Genomic DNA, 20,996 nt, shown 5'->3' on the forward strand with positions numbered 1-20,996 from the left:
TATGTTACACTGAGAAAGTGATAGGCAAACTCTAGATTGATTTGATAAACAAAAATTCCTTGTCATTTGTTGTTGTTAACAACTCATATTTGAGTTGCAATTTTTGCCTTTAAGTGTTTCTATCAATTTATTTTTTCCCCAAGTCATTCCAAACCTGTGAATTTTGATGTCTACTTCTTCTATTCAATAATAACAAAAATTCTAAGCAATAAGGAAAAAAAAAAATGCTTATTGTGCATGGTGCCGAAATGCCAAAGATGCACAATTTACATTAATTCCTGCTCTATGAAAATTTGTCATAACAGGAATGAATTCTAAAAGAACTTCAACCAAAACTGAATGAAACCTCATACATATTTGCTAGCAAACGTACCCAGCATTTTCATCATGCCAATTACAGCATATTGCGCCTTCTATTTTAATCCTTTCTTAATGGGCAAGCTTATCTTCCTATTATTCAGGGAACTTTTTTGTTCATGCTTCAGCAATTGCATGACAACTGATTAAAAAATCAGGGAGCTACTCTTTGACAGTTCTCTTAGAATAGCACAAACAGAGTTCTCAGCACAGAAGATGCTGGGACCCTAATTTCTGTCTTAACTAGATTAAAGGCCATATATGGTGAACAGTAGCTAATCATCTAATACATTTGATGAATACATCTTTTTTTCATCGTAAGCCTCAAACATAGCATCCACTGAGATATACACGATGACAACACTTTATCAGTCGGGTATGGCTTAAGAGCGTGTATTTCCTACACTCTTTAGGTCTGTGGTTACTATTTAATCTTCCCTACAAAAATTACGGAATACTGGAACTGGAGATGTGACCCTTCTAGCAGGTCAGTACATGGCACTGCTGCACACAAAATATATAGGGAGATTTCTGCTGACTCCCAGGTGGAGCATTACAAACCACCATGTGCAGTCTTAGCCTCTATACAAGAGAGGCCCAAGACTGAGCTAGCAAAAACACCGAATTACTTACCACCTCTAGAGAGGGTGGTCGCTCCAGGCCAGGGTTGAGCTCATGGGCAAGGCTGTGCAAGGAAGCTGTCTGTACAATGCCTGGCCTGCGGATATACAGAGGACTTCAGTCTCCTGTACTGTCAATCTCAGTCAGCATGAGCTCAAATATTCACCAAAAACGTAAGGGTCGAATTCTGCCCTCAGAAGCCTACCTGTAGCTTGCATTACGTTCAACGGAAACCACATACGCATTTCAGCCAAAGAGGATGTGACACTAAGAATGCGTTAAGTAGCAAGCCCACCTAGGCACAGGAGGACCATCATGCTTCTAAAATTTTGTGACATTTAACATTTGCTTCAAAACTCATACAAGTCAGTTTCTCATTTGAAATTCTTAAATCAAGCAACTGTATTCTGTAACTCTACGGTGAGAATTCATAATCTCAAGTAAGATTTTTCATTACATGAATATTTTTAAACCAGGAATGAAGTAAGAATGAAATTAACATAAGACACTTCAAGACACCACTTTAACCCTAGAAGCTGCGGTGAACATACTTCAAACGCATAACCCTGCTAAAATACATATATCTTTGTCAATTTTGTGCAGCCTACCACCTGTTTTGGTAGAAGGTTTTCATGAGACTAATAGCCTCAGCTTTAGCCTACTCCTTTCAGATCTTGGGCAAATAAAATTCCTGCACTACCAGATTTCCAAACCTCCACAGTATCCAAAGAAACTCAGTGTATCTCCTTCAGCTACAAATTGTACCATTTTCTTGGAATTGTGTTTTTAACTCACTGCAGAGTAGATGAGAGTTGATCCCCAATAATGATGTCTTTGAAGAAGATTCAGAATAAATGTATACCTAAGTAAATGCACACATCCACATCCATTTCCAAGGTTGCCATTTATGAGGACTGTTTATGTGGTTGAGAGCAAAACAGCAACCTCCTTGTTTTCATCAAGAGCTCCTTAAGCACAAGCACAGAACAATTTACCTTTCAGATTAATGCATAGGACGGGACAGAAGACGTTAAATTAAATAATTTATTTTTCTTTGAATCATACTGTATATATAACAGACATAAAAATATAGCCATTCTCCTCACCTGTATTTCCTGGATAGGTTAATTATCAGCTAGCTGTAAGGTACACACATTAGAATAAGGAATTCTGTCTTTCTTCAAATAAACCAAGAATAAAGAATTCTCTCTTTTCCTGCTCTCTGACTTAACGCATATGCAAATGCACACGCACATATACAAACACACACATGCATTGTACATTCATTTAGACGACATTTCAGGCGAGGACTGGAACTGCTCTAAAGCAGAAAACCCACTAGAATTTGCAAAACAGAGCCTTCTCAGACCAGACCGACACCTAATAATCTTAGCGCCACAGCACAGCCTAACACAAATTCCATTTGCAAAAGAAGGCCAAATCAAAAGATATTACTTACATGTATGAGTCTTCTTTGTTACAGAAATACCTGCAGGGAAGAAATGATACCAACATTAGCAAAGTGACCACCGAGTAAATTCTTTTGACACGTATTTCATCATTGAACTATTTTATATCAGACACACAGCAGCCACTATAAAAAAGGAATGAAAATTGCAATGATTTGTATGTTAGAGGTGGGAGGATCTCTCTTCTTTGCATGCAGACTTCAAGAGTGTATTCTTTCCTTACACCTCATCAATAAATGTTCAAACATGTATTGCTGTATTGCTTAAATTTTGTTGCTGGAATGTGTATCAACACGCTGGTGTTTTAAAACTGAAGCTGATGCAAACAAGACACCGACAACACTATAGAAGGCCCCTTTTTTCCCACACTCATATTAACTAGTGCACATCAAACTACCCAGACAGAATGGATTTGAGCAGTACAACAATTTATTTGCTATGTTATTAAATTCAAGTAGTTCCCTAACTGCAAGCTGTAGCTTATGCTCATTAAAACCAAATGAACAGCTCTCTCAATATGAGTATTACTTGCCATAATTCCGAGTCAGATGCAAATATCTGCAAACTGTTAAATATATACTTTCTGAAGTAATAAAGATGTTTTTTATGCGAGGCAGGCATGTGGCGGCAATCACCAACAACGGTCCAGTGCCAGTGAAATTTGAGAGGCATTTTAAAGAAAGCAACAGAGTGAACAGAATGAGGCAAAATTCATAATACCAAATAAAGATAAAATTAACTCTGTTAAATGTCATCGGAATTCATGCTTGAATACAAACAATATTGTCTCCACTTTGGTAGATAAATGGTGCTGCACTCAGACCCCTCAGCATTTAAGCTTTACTCTCCTTGGGGGGAATTTTATGAGAAGGGAAAGAGGTTACTGGAAGCGGTACAAGTATTTGAAACATTTCATTTGTGATTAAGGCCTGTAATGAAATTTTGGAATTGGAATTGTTTGGCTTACTGTTCATGAAAGACGGAGAGACCTGAATCTCCTTTGCTACCCTCCTATTCCTTTAACCACCTCTTCCAAAACCAAATTACTATGGAAAAGAAAAGGCTTTTATTTCAGGCTTCATTGTTGTGAAACATCCCAGGGAGGCAGTAGGTTACAATAATTCAGAAAAATATAGCTATCTTATTTGTAAATTTAGAACTAACTTCCAAAGCTAACAGTTTCCAGATTATTAAAGGTTTTTGTAAATACACAAATCCACAATGCCAACTCCAAATATGTAGCTATCAATTTTAACATAAACGTTATGACGATTTTTTTTTTTAATTGCACTTGTGTTACTATTGGTCTTTTGATTTTGAACCACCAAGTTCTACAAGTGTGAGCACTGGAACATTTCTTTTCCCTGAAAAGAAAAGCTGGGAGGTTCCAGCCTCTAGGAAGAGCACTTCTGAGCAGTTCCTTTGAGTAATTTTAAAGTGTGACACACTGGTAAGCAATTTACAAATACCAGAATACCAGAACTTGATTACGTATGTGTACCAACTTAAACTGAAAGGTCCTGGCCAAACCTTCATATTCCTTGTGTTAGGAATTAGGGTTGTAACCTCCAACCTAGATGCAGGGTAAGCAATAAGAACAAAAGGAAAACAAGCCTAACAAAAATGGGGGCCATGGAGATGGTCAGAGGGCTGGAGCACCTCTCCTGCGGGGACAGGCTGAGGAAAGATGCTGGGGTTGGTCAGCCTGGAGAAGAGGAGGCTCCAGGGAGACCTGACAGCACCTTCCAGTGCCTAAAGGGCCCAACAAGGAAGCTTTTACAAGGGCCTGTAGTGACAGGACAAGGGGTGATGGCTTTAAACTGCAAGAGGGAAGATTCAGATTGGGTATTGGGAAGAAATTCTTTACTGCGAGGACGGCAAGGCACTGAAACAGGCATGTTCCATCAGAGCCGCTGTGGGTGCCCCATCCCTGGCAGTGCTCAAGGCCAGGCTGGATGGGGCTTGGAGCAACCTGGGCTGGTGGGGGGTGTCCCTGACCATGGCGGGGCATTGGGACTAGATGACTTTCAAAGTCCCTTCCAACCTACACCATTCTATGATTCTATGAAAATAAAACCTTTTAGTTACATAAGTAGCCACTACAGGGGGCAAATTCATCTTTTAAATTCATATTTTGTAAGAGCCAGCTTTCTGGGATTTTCATTCCAGACCAATCATTACTGGCTGACTCACAGGACAGGACAGCTGCATGTGTCAAGGAGGTGAGTGCTATTATCGGAACGATAGCTTAGGGCAAGAAGAGGGACAGAGTGAGAAGAAGCAGAGAGATCTGAAGTATCTATGTCAAAATGCACGAACGGTACCTTATGCCCTCTTTGGTAAGAGAGCAAAACCGCCCCTCTCTCTAGGTTTTTTCTAAAGGTCTGCCTTACCCTTTGAATTTGACATTACAGTGGTCGTTAGAACATTTGTTATTTCACCAAGGAAGAACATTTTGCTGCTGTTTGACTTTCTGAGTGACCACTGAACAACACGTACAGCTCCTGACACAGTCTTCATCATCACGGCCTGTCCTAGCGTTCCCTTGGCCAAAGTCCCTGCCCCACCCTTGCCTAACTGGCCAGCTCCCACAATTTTAAGAGTGTTTTACGGAATGGGAAATGCAGGGAGAAAGGTCTTAAATATGAACACCATTTGCAAAAACTTCTCTCCCAACACTAGTGCTAATAAATGGATACATCAGTGCTCTTTCAGCATTATGGGAGCCATATGTGTACTTCTCTCAGAAAATAATGCTTTCTGTAAAATCACTTTGAACAGAAAGTGCTTATGCTGTCACTTCTGATTACTCACAGCCTCTTCACAATGGGATTTGCCACAGCACAAAACAGACTTAGCTGTATTCGCTGACTGAGGGCCTACTTTCCCCTGATACATGAAACAGTGATGGAAATACTAGTGCTTATATTTTTCTACCTGATTTTTTTTTTTTTGAGATGAGTTGTGGGTTTTTCCAATCACATGTTTCCATAATAATTAACAATTACCATCTAGTAAGGCCTTTTAGCTGTTTTATGCAGATATTTTTAGATAACCTTTTAAAACAACAGAGGTATGCTTTTTTTGCATCTTCTTCATAATTACACTGGTAGTTGCAGTGAAAAAGAAGTATTTTGCTTTGAACTGTGGCTTCACAGTGACTAACTGCAATCTGGTGGAACAAGGATAAGTGTTGCCAGTGAGTTCAACAGGATTAGACTTAAATTAATCAGGAATCTTTACTTGCATTAAAATGAGTTGTGAATTTTTAAGAGGCCTTCCTTCTCACACCAGTAACTCTAAGTGACTAGAAAAACCAAGCAAAATAGGTATCAGCATATCCAAACTGTTACTTAGGTTAGATAGGTTATGACTAGTGCTTTAAATGTAAGTATTAAGTATGCAACACATTTCTACATCACTGCAATCAGTTTGTTTTAATGCAGGAAGCCAATGACTCCGCTATTCAGAACATTCGAGAAGTACAATAAGCTCCTAGAAATGAGTGTATTATGGAACAAAAAAATCAGTCTGAAAACTGCTCAATGTAAAAAGGGGGAGTTACAAGATCTTTGACTTTCTTTGGACTAGTGCTAACTCCCACTTGCATATATGTTTGAATGCCTTTCCTCTGAGCTGTATCCTAGAAGACGTACACAGACAACTCATCATTCTTTCCAAATCAACAGGATCTCTTGAGAAACTAATTCTGCAAGTCCAACATACATCAGTAATGTTATTCACAAGATTAGGCATGATTAACTGGGATTGCTCTCATTTGTAAATATTTCTGGGACTAGACCATCAGTTTACATAGATATGCACAGCCACTATTATAATAAAACCTAAACCTAATACACCACTGAAAGACAAAGATTTATTTATATTTAATGAGTGGAGCACAAAGAACCTACTGATTCCCTTCAAAATGTTACTTAATGTAAAAATCCCATTTTTAATGGGCTTCATTTCAAAATGTGATAGACTAATGTGTGACCACTTGCCACTGTTAGCACTATCCTAAACAGCCAGCTTTCCATACTTAATTAACAAATAAAAAAAAATAAAAATGAGAGGAAGATACAATCCTAACTTCAGTGTTGCTAATACAGAAAGACTTCCTGACTTAACCAACTAGACTTCAAAGTAAAGCAAAGGAAATGTCATGAAAATACCACAATATATCACTGCCATGGTTATCAGTGAGTGAAAGTTTCAGTATTACAGTTATCACAGAACTTATCACTTCAGCAGTGCAATTTGACATTCCTGATCAACACCAAATCTTAAACAAATTAACTTCTTAGACTTTTCATTGTTGCTATGCAATGCTCTTTGCAACAAGCAGCGTTTTTTTAAAAATGAAAAGAATGCATCCACCATTCCCTTTCCCCCTCCCACTAACAATATGTAATTTACCATGATGGGTGGTATTTACAAAAATAGCTTTCTGGAATGAACTTTGAAAAGAGTATCTACCAATAGCGACAGGATATTCTTTTGCAAGTGGTTAGCCTGACTGACCTTCACTAGCCAACTTCAAATAGAGATAACAATGTCTTCAAGTACAAAAAGAGACTCAGATATTTTATACATCATAAGCTATTTCTCACAGTTGCCCATCCAAATAAAGAAGCATAATGAAACTCTGTGAACCCAGATCCCTGCTGCTGTTGTACAGTTGTCAACTTCCCATATTTCAAGGGGAAAGCATACTTTGATGTACAGAAAGATAAGGGAAAAGTTCCCTGTCTGGCAGAATACATTACTCTGCAAAAAATCAAAGGAGGATATTCTTGACTGCAATTTTCTTAAATCTTAAAGAAAACTCTTCCTTAGGAGTTCCTATGGATAAACACATGCATCACTGGCAAAGCTCGTAACTGATCACCAGGATTTCTGTTAAGCACCATTGTGTTTTCTTTGCTTTGCCTTTTGTGCCAAAATCAGGTGATTCACATCGGTCTGATGACACTATATCTATGTAGATGGTATACGTATATGATGCTTTGCTCATGTGGGTGTGTATAACTATCTATCTATTTATTTTACTTCATTATACTCTCCCCTCAAGCCAGCATTTAGGCTCTAGCATGTTTTCAAACTGTCCTCCTTTTGGCTGGGGCAGAGTAAATTTTCTTCTTCTAGCTGGTGCAGTGCTGTGTTTTGGATTTAGTAAGAATAATGTTGATAAGACACAGATGGTTTTGGTTGTTGCTAGGTAATGTGTTATACGAAGTCAAGGACATTTCAGCTTCTCAGACTCTGCCAGTGAGAGGGCTGGAGGGGCACAAGACACTGGGAGGGGGCACAGCCAGGGCAGCTGACCCGAACTGGCCAAAGGGCTGTTCCATACCATAGAACATCACCTCAGTATATAAACTGGGGGGGGGCTGGCTGGGGGCTGCCAATCGCTGCTGGGGGACCGGCTGGGCATCGGTCAGCGCAGGGTGAGCAACTGCACTGTGCATCACTTGGCTGTTTGTTTTTTTTCCCTTTGGGTTTTATTCCTCTCTGTTTCTCTCTCCTTTTCAATACAACTGTTACAACAATAACAACAACAACATTTTATTTCATTTATTAAATTGTTCCTATCTCAACCCATGAGTTTTACCTTTTTCCCAATTCTCCTCCCCATCCTGCTGGCGGTGGCAGGGGTGAGTTAACGAGTGGTTGCGTGGTACTTAGTTGCTAGCTGGGGTTAAACCATGACAGGAACTTAGTCATTTTATGATAGATTGGAAATCTTGGGGAAAAAACCAGTTAAAATTTTAAACTCTAAGCCTCCTGCCTGACGTATTGTGTAAAATCAGAAAGAAAATGTATTAAAAGCTTGGATCCCACTGTGTTTCATCCTGTCACTCCATTTCTTTTTTTACTCTGTCACTACACAAAGCTAGCAATTAAGGTGGAAGATTATATGTAACACTAGGGCACTTGCAGAGAACCTACCAAAGCAGAATAATAGATCTGAGTGTATTCAGAAAGGAGTTCATTCTTTTAAAAACTTTAATAATGGTTTATATTAAACTCTCTAAGGATCTCTGAGTTGACAGAATTTTGTGATCTTTGTAGGCCATTGTTTACGGTGACCAAGATAAAAATACCAGCCATTCAAGTACTGTAAACACAACTTAAGTGAATTTAACTAAACAAAATGATGTTGCAAAACAGTATCCTTGTCATTGACAGAAGAGCTGCTAATGATGATCAGCACACATTACTGAAAGTCCTCTAAGTAATTTTAGTATTTTCTTTCAAAAGTTTGAATGGACAGCAATGCTTATAGTCCACTCAAAAGAGAAATAAATTATGAGCTAGAGTAGCAAGGATCAAGGACAACATCCACTAGGCATGTAAGAACAAGGAAGCTTTTCATAATTATGAAAAAAAAAAAACCAACCACCGCCCAAACCAAAAAAACCCAAACTTTTTTTTATTAAAAAACAACTTCAAACATGATGATCATAATTTTTTTTAATATAATATTCCAGTTTTTCCCAGACTCGTTCACAACTTTTACTAAAAAGGAAAGAGCTCACGATGCAAACCAAGGGGCTTTCAGCAGGTCTGGATCACTCTTGTTCTCAAGTTCATAGGCATATACCAAAGTCCCAAGAATCATGACTGTCCTAAATGCTTAAGTACTGAAAAAAACCAGCCTTGCTCTCCCCTAAGATTCACAGCTCTTATACCTAAACTCTATCAGAGAATTATTGAGAGCTTTATTTTTTAGGTGTTGCTTTAGTCTTACTCCTAGAATAATATGGTTATATCAGAACTAGCTACATAAAATCTTCCAAACCAGAATTTTTTTACTTTCTACTCAAATACAGATGCAGGATACAGGAGACAAACAGATCCAAACCCCAAGGATTTTTAAAAAGTGTTCTGACCTTATTTTACTGAGATAGATGATCTTTTTAGCCCTTGCAAGGCAGACTGGCTTCCTGATTCCAAGAGTAACTTGCTGTACCATCTAGGCATTTTATGATTCCATTTTTCAGTAGCTGACAGCCTCCCCTGCCCAATATCTCTTAAAATGATAGTAGTGCCTGTGAAAAAGTGCATACAGATGACTATTTCTTTCAAAATTACACCGTATTCATGAGAGAAAACACCAGTATCATGAGTTATGTCATCCGTACAATTCTCAGTGAAAAGAATTCCCTGGTCTTTCTAGAATTTTCCCAACTCAAAAATTCTTCACAGACCCAAACTGATTTCAAACCTTTGATACCAAAACTTTTTCAAAAGAAACAAGAATTTAAAACCCAAATCCAAGATCCCAGTGTCTGTGTTTAAGGCTGAGATTCTGATACTATTGCTAATATAGATGCACTTACGTTAGCCCAAAATTAAAATACTAACTTCTCATTAGTGATTAATATTGAGCAAAGCTTTTGCCCCTAATATCATTCTGGACAACTCATCACATGCAACTCCTTGTTTCATCTCCTGCCGTAAACAATTTGTTCCTAGCTGTAGGTAAACCTTAGATTAATACTCATTTGATGCTGAAGAGTCTCATCTTTTTATGTGTGGATCTCACACACACAAATAGTTACTAGGTAATGTGAATGCTGGCACAGAGTGCCGACTTTTTTTCTCTGATGTCAGATTAAATACTGTAATTTTCCCAGATTCATTCAAACAGAACTCTTCATTATAAAAGATAAAGAGCTTTAACCACTACTTCATTCTTTTACAACCTCACTGAAGGTCCCTCTGAGCTTTAATGTTTCTTTTGTCCTCACAAATAAACAGTGTCTTAGATCAGGAGAAACAAAATGAAGAATCTTCATTAAATAGCCATTATGTTCTTATGTGATAAATGTTGCCACAGAACATATAGCCAGAAAGCAGGCTAAACACCCATCCCACGTCTGTACTGTATTTCACACAGTAAATGTCAAAGATAGCTCCGAACTATATATGAGTATACTTCCAGCAGGAGCCTTTATAGGAAAACCATGAATTAGCTTTGTTTTAATGACTATTAGTTACGCAACTGACTGAACAGATCACAAAGTAAGGATTTCAAAATAGTCTTGCAGAGCAACACATATACATTGACAGCATCCAGCTGAATGTTCAAAGTCGCATAAATCCAAGCAAGCCCCTACAGTTCTTTTTCAGACTACAAAGTATAAGGAGACCCAACATTTCTTAAAAACTGTCACAGACTTTCTTTGAATTGTATGTTTACTTAAACTGTGGGCCTTATTGCAAGTCACCGTTTCACATAGTTTTAACAGTGACAAGAGAACATTGCCACGAGTACGGCAGACACACCACTGCAAGCACTGTAGTACTTACTGTAAGCACTATACTGCTTCTTCGCTGTGTCATTCAAAGACCAGAGCATCCTACCAGCACACTAATGGGAACAATTCATTTAACTTGCACTAGATACACGGGCAACAAGCTCTGTAACGTTTGTAGATCCCTGAGGGGAATTGATCCTCACAGCTGGCCCTCCCTACCATTTGATCCACTGACTACAGTTCTACTTTCTACTTGGTGTCATCTTAGACAAAGAAAATACCCCAGCAGATGTGAGCCATCAAATAAGTAGCACCAATTTTGCAAAATCCCTGCGTGTTGATGTTAGGAGTTGTCAAACAGCACCATTTGTAAAAGCAGCAAGTTTGGCGTGCACACACGCACACATTTACATGTGCTGGACACCCCACAGCCCATACTATCGTACAGGTAGCAATATGGCTTTCATCCCCCATTTTGAAGCATAAAACTACATTCTACATGGCTGCACTCCCAGACCTACCACACCAGGCACCTCTTCCCAAGAATACTTTTGAGGTAGCGTCAAAGCAACATCTTAAACATTGCACCCTCCATTCTTACACAAGCCTTTCAGACTGCCTTGTTCAAAACTACTGACAACATTTAAAAGCACAGGTGGGCCTCAAAGAGTTTGTGGTATTTTCATAAAATCCAGAAAATTATCAAACTGCAACCAAAAATTGAGGGTAGGAGTTATCTTCCCGTGCGTTAACTCAGGCCAACCACTTTCAGTCATTTCTCCAGGTGCATGGAAATCTAACTGTCCTTAGAGCAAAACTGAAATTCTCACAGAGGCGCCCAGGAGCCGAGATACTGGCTGAGATAGCAACCACAAGGCTGCAGTGGTCCTGATGATACCAGTTCTCACCTAGAGGCAGTCCTTCAAGATGAGAGATAGAAGAAGCCTCAATGCCCCAGTTCTTGCCTTCAGGTAACTAGAACTACTATGTGAACACATTCACACAGGCTGCCAAAGCTCTTTTACTTCAGTAAACCAAACCAAAATGAAACAAACCCAAACAATTATTAAATGTGTAGCTGTAGTTCTTGTTACTTACGTTTTGTGCAACAGGAATTCATTATTTAAGAATACTGCGCAGTTAAACACACTGGATTATGATTTAAAGTGATCTGATAAACATTCTTACATCAGGGAAGGGAAAATAATGTGTTTCTATTTAGAATACATTTTAAGATACAAATGTAGATTTTTTTTCCCTTATTCTACCCTATAATATCTTTCAATAAAAAAAAAATCTGTTTTATTTAAGAATATATCCCTTTATCTTCTACACTTTCACTGATGCTCCAGGAGACAACCGACAACATCCTCTCAATATTTCTGTGACCAGAAAGGAAGTGTTCATGAATTGTCCATAAGCAGAACATGATTATAAAACTCTGGAAGCTGTATGTATTCATAAACCACAACAATTACAACAAAGCTACTTGCTTTTACATACAGTGTTTGCACCTACAAAATTCATCATTTCAGATTTAGGCCTCCAGCGTTCAGTAATACAAGTAACACATATTTACCGATCACAGAACTGTTGAGCAGTAAGCCATCTGTAGCATATCGTACCATACCCCCTTTGATATGGCAGAATCTACCTGAAATAGCATTAATATGCCACATAAAGATACTTCAAAATTTACATCTGGGTAACAGTCTCCTGCACTAGCTACACACTTCTCACCCAGCTGCCCTTTCTGTAGCTTATGTTCCAGCTTAATTAAAACTATTAAAAGTCATCACTCTCAGATGTCTGTACACAGCCTGGAAGTATCTTTGTCCAGTTCTGTCTCATACAGTTATGTAGCATTTCTTTGTATTTCTTTTTGCAGAAGTATCAGCAGTTGCAACATCACTTCTTTCCATCATTCAGATTTCCACTTAGCGTAACAATTGCATTAACACTAAATATCACATTACTAGAGATGGGAAGGACTTGTCAGCATCAGGTAGGCTCTGTGTGTCATTCTGACACCAAACCTCAAGCATTCTTCAGGTGAAAGGAAACAAATGCTTCATGTTCTGAAGTACACTTTCACAGGAGTACAGTTTTAAATGTTGCATATATATTACTTTTTCTTTAAAACTAACCCAGAATCAAAATGTAAGTGAAAAGGACTGAACTGTTTTGGAACAGTTCTTCACAAGCTTCAAATCTACATCTATGCATCTACTCTCTTTTTCACAAGAGCTTAAATAAAATATGGCATCCAAAATACTTGGTTATTAGGTATGCTGCAACATGCCCTGCTGGTAAGTAACGTCCAAGTATTCTCCCTCCTTTTGGTCTTAGTCAAATATGTTCACTTCTCTTGAAATAGAGAGATCATCAAAGACTGCTGTCATTTCAAAAATTCAAAAACTCATTACCAATTCAAATATCAGACTTAACTGCCTGGTTCTCAGTAATAACCATGAAAAGGAGAGAGGGTTCACAGATTAATTCCTTCAAATAAGCAAAATTTACCTAATTAAAAATATATCTAACATTTCTTCTAACACCTTTCTATGAGGCATTTAATTTGTACACTCATCAGTAAAAGAGATAACACCCTATGATTTATTCATGTATTCAGAGTAATTCTTTTGCATAGCCAAATAAAACTGCTACTTGTTTTTGCCCCTTGAAGCCAGTGGCAATTGTATATGGCAGGCAACTTCTGGCAAATAGAAGTCCTCGCTGAAACCCAGTATTACAGCATTAAGTATGCTCTTAATCCACGTCGAAACAAAATTTCAACTTCATAAAGTTTTAACTGCTGGGTAAAGTGAGGAGAACGGACAAAGATTACTGTTAGTATCACAAAGATGCCAATGCAAAAAGCACCTTCCTACTAAGCTTTGCCTGTACCACGATCCAGTGCCTTTAAGCATTTCCTACTGTCCTCCTAAAATATTGCTTGGCCAACTCTGTGATGACAGCCATTTCTAATACAGAACAGATACATCCACGGACTATTCAAATGTACATGTCTGATGGCAATGGAAAGAAGCTGGTCAGGTTGTAAAGTTGGGATGAAAAGAGATATGGGAAAGTTACAAAATAATTGGAACTTGCTATATATTTTATCTGAAAGATAACATTTTGACTAGCACAATCCCCACTGATACAACACAGATATGGCTTCTCTGCTGAGCTGGAAGAAATGGCGCAGGGGAAGGACACTATCAAGTGATTTATCAACCCCATTTGCTCTGACATACAAGTCGCTCTGGGAGATCTCCAACCCAAATATAGCCACAATAAAGCCCAGGTTAACTTTTGAGAACAGGCAGAAATATCATACAAGGTGATATACTTGCAAGCTACAAGCACTTCTTTTTTGGTCAATTCCTTCTCTTAACTTAGAACCAACCTGAGTAATTGCACTTTACCGAGTAACTTCTGTGACTGACTATAGGTAGAGTTGTAATGTTTGCAAAGATATGAGGACTTTAGTCAAAAAAATGACAAGTACATTCAGGCAAACATCAAAATGCTAAGATTTATCCCACACCAAAAACCAGGCAACTCTACCATTGGTTCTTTTTGCATTTCCCTTGGTGTTACTGGGTTGGCCTTTTTGCAGTACTTCATATGATCAAGTTAGTGCTCATATATCCTCAAAACCAAGCACTATCTGCAGTTTACAGACAAAAAACCAGAAACTAAGTTGTTATGTAACTATAAGTCATGTATTTATAAACCAGGTTGCCTGGCTCATAGCAGCAATCTTAACTCAAAGACTCTCCAAGCATGGATTTTCTTACTGCATCTTTCACAATCAGTTCATGACTTTACCATGATAAGCTGCACAATGTGTCTGAGGACCAGAATTTTAATGCTGCATCTCATACTGTAACCCACATATATTTTAGAAATGCATTTTGGGCCTCCATGCTAAAAGTAGTTCAGACCATAACACACTACGGTTACATTATTATATGTATATGTGCTAAGATTTCATCGTGAATACACAGAAAATGTATGTTTCCTAAAGGTTTTTCAAATCGTCCTGTAGTATTGAATAGATAAGTCCACACCAATTACAGAGAATTCGGTGTTGTTCTGTAGATTTCTACAGGATTTTAAATGACAGCTGTCTCATAAGGTAGTTATATCTCTGAGATGCAAGCCCTTTCAAAATCACTAAGGAAATTTTTAGGCTGACTGAATTTATTGGTTCACCCCAATGACTTTCATCTACTTAACACCTTGGATGAGTTCAGCCCATTGTGCATTAAATGAAGCCGACTTTGGATAACAGGTTCTTAATATAACTGGAGGATTATTTTAAGTTTAATTGAAAGGCCATCAATATTTGTAACAAGGACCATTTTTTTTTTTTGCTCAGTTGTTCTGCAAAGCATTTATACAGTAACACTTTTGATCCAGAAAAAACGATTCCTTACACATTACTTCATCTATCCCAACTGAATACTTTAGCTGCAATGTGCTTGAACATTTGTCTTTCAGTATTCTTCTGAGACTGACTGTTGCAAAAATAATACTTTTTTCAAGCAGTCTCCTATCAGGGTAACCTTTTCTTTTTTTTTTATTTCAAAACATACTGAGGTTGAATCTCAACTTTTCATTGCTTTGCTCTCCCGAGGAAAAGAAGTAAGATTCTATTATGTTGTCTTCATCAGTTTCAATGAATGAGGGGAAAATAGGGAGAGGGAAGGATTTGTGCTAGAAGTTCATGCAAAATTTGAGACTTGAATATAGCACAAGTAGCACTTCAACACTTCAGACTCCTTCAGTGCCAAGACCCCTGGAGAGTTGAGTTTAAATCACTAAACTTATTTCAGGAAAGGGGAGAACACTCTGGAGAAAAGTCTGTCAACTCCAGCAAAATTAATAAACTGGTTGCTCCTGATGTGAACTACATTTCTTGACAGGAGTTTGACAAATTTCTAATTCCCTCTTAGCTAGCTTGTGAATACTGCACTTGTTGCCCCTTTTTAACAGTTATTTAATACTACAGCACAATAGAAGTGATAAAAAAATCTGTTTCATTCACCTTGCTCTTTCAGTGCCAGTTATAAACAATAAAGGAAAACTATGACCTTCCTCAAGGTCTGTCAAAAAGGGCAGCCTACCCTTTCCTCATTTAAAACGTTTATGTACAGAAAAAAATGTTGAATCCCTATCAGGTAATTTTTGTTTAAAGAAATCAGAATTAATACATTTAATCAGATCTCAGTTAAAAAAATCCATAACATTATGTGTTTTGTACTGAAGACGGGGCCTGATTGTCTTGTCTCGTATGTGCTACAAATCTAAATTAGTGAAATTTATTTTTCATCTCACTGCATTCATCTAGCACAATTACACCCCAAATTTGGTTGGACACTCACTTTTCAAGGTTTTTCTTTCCTGCTTTATATTAAAGACCATGTTTCTGCTTTCACTGTTTCGGATGACAGCTCTTTTGTAGCGCTCACTGCACAGCTGTGATGGTTGGTGATGCACACTAGTCAAAATCGCAGCAGATCCCCGTACTCAGGGACTGGTGGAAAAGCTAAAATTCTTTAAAGAGGTGATTATGTTCCAGAATTCAAATGCAGCTCATAATATATTTGTATGTTTTAAGAAATAGAATAAGGTGTTAATATCCCCTTGACCTAAAGTATATTTTAGATTTTCTATTTAGTGTCATTGAGGTATCTCATAAGTGTTTTTATTATAAAGACAGAAAACAGAATGGAGTCCACTTGTTTTTTAGAACATATATTAAAAAGTGGTATTTACCATCTTAGGAAAAGGACATGCTGAATCAATGCCCCAAAAGTGACAAAGTTTCTTTGTAGCACAAAGGCCTTTTTATTATTGTCAGATAAGGTTTTGTTTGCTTTCAGTATTCAATTATAGAGCACAGATATCCCCCAATGTATTTTTCACTTACATTAAGGCATCTGGCATGCCTGTCATTGTATGGCAAGGTTAATATGTTTTTCATGATCTTGGGCCTCAGTACACTTTTCCATTAAGTAGGAAAGATCTTCCACTAGGAGATCAAAAGAGTGTCCCCTTAAAAGCTCTGTTCCAAAGTAGGAAAATACCTGCTGGGATAAAGAAGGGCAGGAGAGATCATGTCATGTTAAGAAGTGTCCTAAGATACCGCGTAGATATGTGTACTGTACACAAAGCCAGTGATCACACCATAGCTATAATCACCTGAAAAGTACAGTTGGGACTCTGCACTTGTTACTCCCGTCTTCTGGCAGCTCTGTTAGTAGTTAGTAGGCAAACGGGTGTTCATGTTTACAGCGTACAACAGTAAATCTGTGTGGTGCATGCACCATTCCAAAACCTCCTACTGCAATGCACATGGGCTTCACCCGGATTCATGCAACATGATTTGCAAATCAGCCTACTGCCTACCAACTCTCAGATCATCCCAGCTGGGTTAGTCTTGTCCATTTGTTCTTTCAGATCTGAAAGTTTTCTTGTTTATTGTACATTAAACTTGAAATGCAGCAGAATACTTCAAACAAGTGTTTACCACTTTCAATATGTACATCAACTTGGCACAGAAAAAAAAAGTTAATTTTAGATATAAGCCCCAAGCAAAAATCCTGCTTCCAACTCATTTCAGGCTGACTTTATCCCTTTTTTCTCCTCTGTGCACTGAACTCAGGGAAGCTATCAGTGTCATGTATCTCGTTTCTTATATGTAAGCCTGTGGAAAGAGCCCTGTTTCTACGACTTCAGTGAGCTGGTGTGATTGACACAGCATGGTTGAACCTGCCAGGCTGAAGTTGTGTGGTTAAGATCTCAACAGTATGCACTTAGACTTGAGGAACCTGTACTTGTGTTCTGGTTTTGCCATCAATTCCTCCAATGACTGTGCAAAATTCACATAATTTCTATGTATTACAATATCCTACCAACAAAATAGGTAAATTCAGCCTGTTTCTTCCTCTCTTTGCCTAGTCAGTTCACTTGATAATTTTTTTAAGATGGATCCTGATTCCCAATATAAGTTTGGATCAACTTTATTCATTGGTGCTAACTACTAAAAATATTCTCTGGAGATTAAAAATAACTGAGCATCACCACAACGAAAAAAATTTATTTTTGGAAAACAGAAATTTGGTTAAAACAAATGATTTTTCAGTCTGTTCTGTACATTATATCACCATCCACAACACCTACCAGAAACTGCAACTATCTCTAAACGTGTTCAAAATTCTTTCCTTAAACTTTCTGCTCCCTAAAGACAATGGTTCCCTCAAGAATACAGCAAGAGCTTTTACAAACACTTGGAAGCAATATGGAGCTGTGCAGCAGGGGTGGGGGGGTGGGGGGGGAAAGCGGGGGGTGGGGGGTGGGGAGCATGGAATATAAAGGTATGAAAATATCCAAATAATCCCACATTAGTTATTCTCAGGGCTCCAGGGAAATTAAACAAGGGTGGGAAAAAGGCATAACCTGGCTCCTTTACATACACAGCTCAAATATACAGCATTAGCAATTGAAGCTCAAGACAAGAAAATTGAGCACTGGTCTGTAAATTCATTCTAATGACATCACTGCCAGGATTATCCTTTTGGGGATGGCTTGTGTAGGGGGTTGGGAGGAGAAGGCAAAGGATTGAGGAAGGGAGATTTGATTATGTTTGAGCTATTTCGATTTGAGGATGCTCTTAACTAGCAAAATAGAAAGCATCTTATCTGAGAAAGGATTTTGCTCAGCTGCTTTAAAAATCCTCCATACATACTGAAAGTCAGCACATTCCCTGGAGGATCAGTTGGCTTGACAAACTCTAGACATCCTCTATACCATCTTAAAAAAAAAAAAAAAAAAGAAAAAAGTATTTCCATATAAAAAACTTTCTTCAGGCAAAAGCATGACATGCAAGGGTTTGTCCCGGGGCAATTAAAAAAATAATTTTTTATAAGTAAATTTAGTGCTCGCAAAAGCTGCTGCATTGACAACACTCGATACCAAAGGGTTCTCTTTAATCCAACAAGCTGCAGCCGGGCAAATGTCTCCTCTGCCACTACTCTTTCTGTCACAGGAGGATGAACCAGATCTAAAGGGGGGGTGGGGGGGCTCGTGTGTGAGAGGGAGCTTAGCTCTTCAGGCTCATTCATCAAGAAAACTTTTAACACACAAGCTGTCTCACCTATTTGAAGAAAACTCCCATCCAAATATTTGAAGTGCTTAAATGACTTCCTACATTTTAAGCAGTGAAGTATTGGTCTCTGCCGAAAGGGCGAAGGCGGCTGCCAACTACAGTCAACAAAAGCTGTGAATGGAGCTATTTGGTATACAAGTGAAAAACCGGTAAGAAAATGACATCTGCCTCAGAAGATTTCTCAGATGCCCTGCAGTAAAACACTGAGTTTATCTAAGATATTGCCTAACAGCAGTTAATTTCAACAAAGCTGCTCCTCTTGAATATGATACAGAATAATATTTGTCAACTTTTTGTCTAAGATTATGCTTTTTGCATTGAATTTATTACTAAATTTGCACACCACACATCTACATAATTATCCCTAGACAGCAGTAATACCCACAGAATTATTCCTTAAAAAGAATAAAGAATGAATGTCATCTAAGAACAAAGCTTTCCATTTTAAAAATCTGAAATTACAGATGATCGTCTTTACAGGTGGATTTACGATCCTTTGCAGAATACAGACAATTTAGCAACTAAATCACAAAAGTCAGATCGGCTGAAATGTGATCCTTAGCTGGAGATCATGGGAAGGACTGAGAAATCACAGCCAGATACTCAAGCAGGAGGATCCCCTAGGAGCTCTCGCTGGGTCATCAGCTGAGGTAGCTGAGCACTGCCAATTCCCAGACTGGATCTGATCTCCACAGCATGGAAATCAGCCATGCTCATCTGCATCAACTAATCCAGAGCTGCTACAGCACTGCCTTGGCACATAAAGAAGGGAATTGTAACTTATTTTAACTTTAGGCATCTAATTAAAGGTGCCTAGAGTTCCTATAATTTGATATTTAGGGAATACAGTTCCATGCAGATAGAAAGTATGAATGCTCTGTACTGATTGATAATAGTTGAAGATTCACTTTCTGTTTTGTTTGCTTTTGAGAAAATTTAAGTTGCCACTACTGTGCATACTTTCTACAACTAGTCTAGCATTCCTCCCTCTTTTAAACTTGTCTGCTGTCAGATTTGGCACCAACTAATGAAACAGGTGGGGTTTTTTTGTTTGTTGTTGTGGTGGGTTTTGGCTTTTTTTTTTTTTTTTTTTTTTTATTGCTTTCAAAGAGGACTTTACAGTCGAGGCATTCCATGGTTCTATGGGGTCACCACACACTCCACGTGCAAACAAAACTCCCATTAACTTCAACATGACCAGTATGGGATGGAATACCATACACTGACCTGCTGGGCAAGAACTATGTAATGTGGCTTGTGCCTTAAGCCAGACAGCATGGGTTATGCTCACTTTTGAGATAATACAGCCTGCCTGTAACCAACACCTGTGGGTAAATGTCTCTACTAGTTAATACACATAATAAATGTGTACTAAAACCTAGAAAACTATGAAGAAACATTACTCATGCTCATTAGAGTTATATGAAGATTATTGTATGCATTAAAAAATGATGGGATGTCTCCAAACACGTTATGTGTTCTACAGTCTAAAACATGAGTTTGTTACCTTAGAATTGACTTTTAAAGAGACATGAATACAGTGAGCTCTCACCACAATGCTGAAAACTAGACAGTTTAGCATTCTCTTGTGATCCAAATACTTATGCCAAACCAAGTATCCCCACGAAGATGTGCACTCAGTTTTCCATCAGTCCTTAAACGACTAATACATTTTTGTTTTCTTCTTTCTCCAAACCACATACTTTAAGGAATGAGAAACCTAGGAAAACTACTGCCTAAGACACTTCACATAAAAATAATACATTACTTTGTAACATCAGTAGCACTGCATAAATGCAACCAAGAGCAATATTTGAATCAAAAGTTAAGAAAAGGACACAGGAGGACAACAAAAGGAAGAAAAAAAGGAATTTGGTGGAATCTTGAAAGAATCCACTAACAACTAATTAAAAACACAGGAGAAATTCTCCAAGCATCTTCTATGTTTCCATAAAGGAATTCAATGCTTCAGTGCCCACTTCCATTTGTGCACACAGGAAATATGCATATGCACCTAAATGTGTATGTGTAAATAGCTGGACATGTATTTTTCCATACAGATGGGAAATATTGTCACCACATCTAAGGCAAGGATTTTGA

At 38.1% G+C, this 20,996-nt stretch overlaps 1 protein-coding gene across 2 annotated transcripts in view; it reads right to left on the reverse strand.

Moving 5' to 3' along the window:
- RORA (RAR related orphan receptor A) overlaps positions 1-20,996 on the reverse strand; it is a 384,491-nt gene that overhangs the window by 117,892 nt on the left and 245,603 nt on the right. For both annotated transcript variants that reach the window (XM_037394020.1, XM_037394019.1), the window contains exon 2: positions 2,438-2,467. In XM_037394020.1, the coding sequence (XP_037249917.1) occupies positions 2,438-2,467 (30 nt within the window). The remainder of the gene's footprint in view (positions 1-2,437; positions 2,468-20,996) is intronic.

The sequence above is a fragment of the Falco rusticolus genome, chromosome 7 (genome assembly GCF_015220075.1).
Source record: "Falco rusticolus isolate bFalRus1 chromosome 7, bFalRus1.pri, whole genome shotgun sequence".
In the NCBI taxonomy this organism is placed as follows: domain Eukaryota; kingdom Metazoa; phylum Chordata; class Aves; order Falconiformes; family Falconidae; genus Falco; species Falco rusticolus.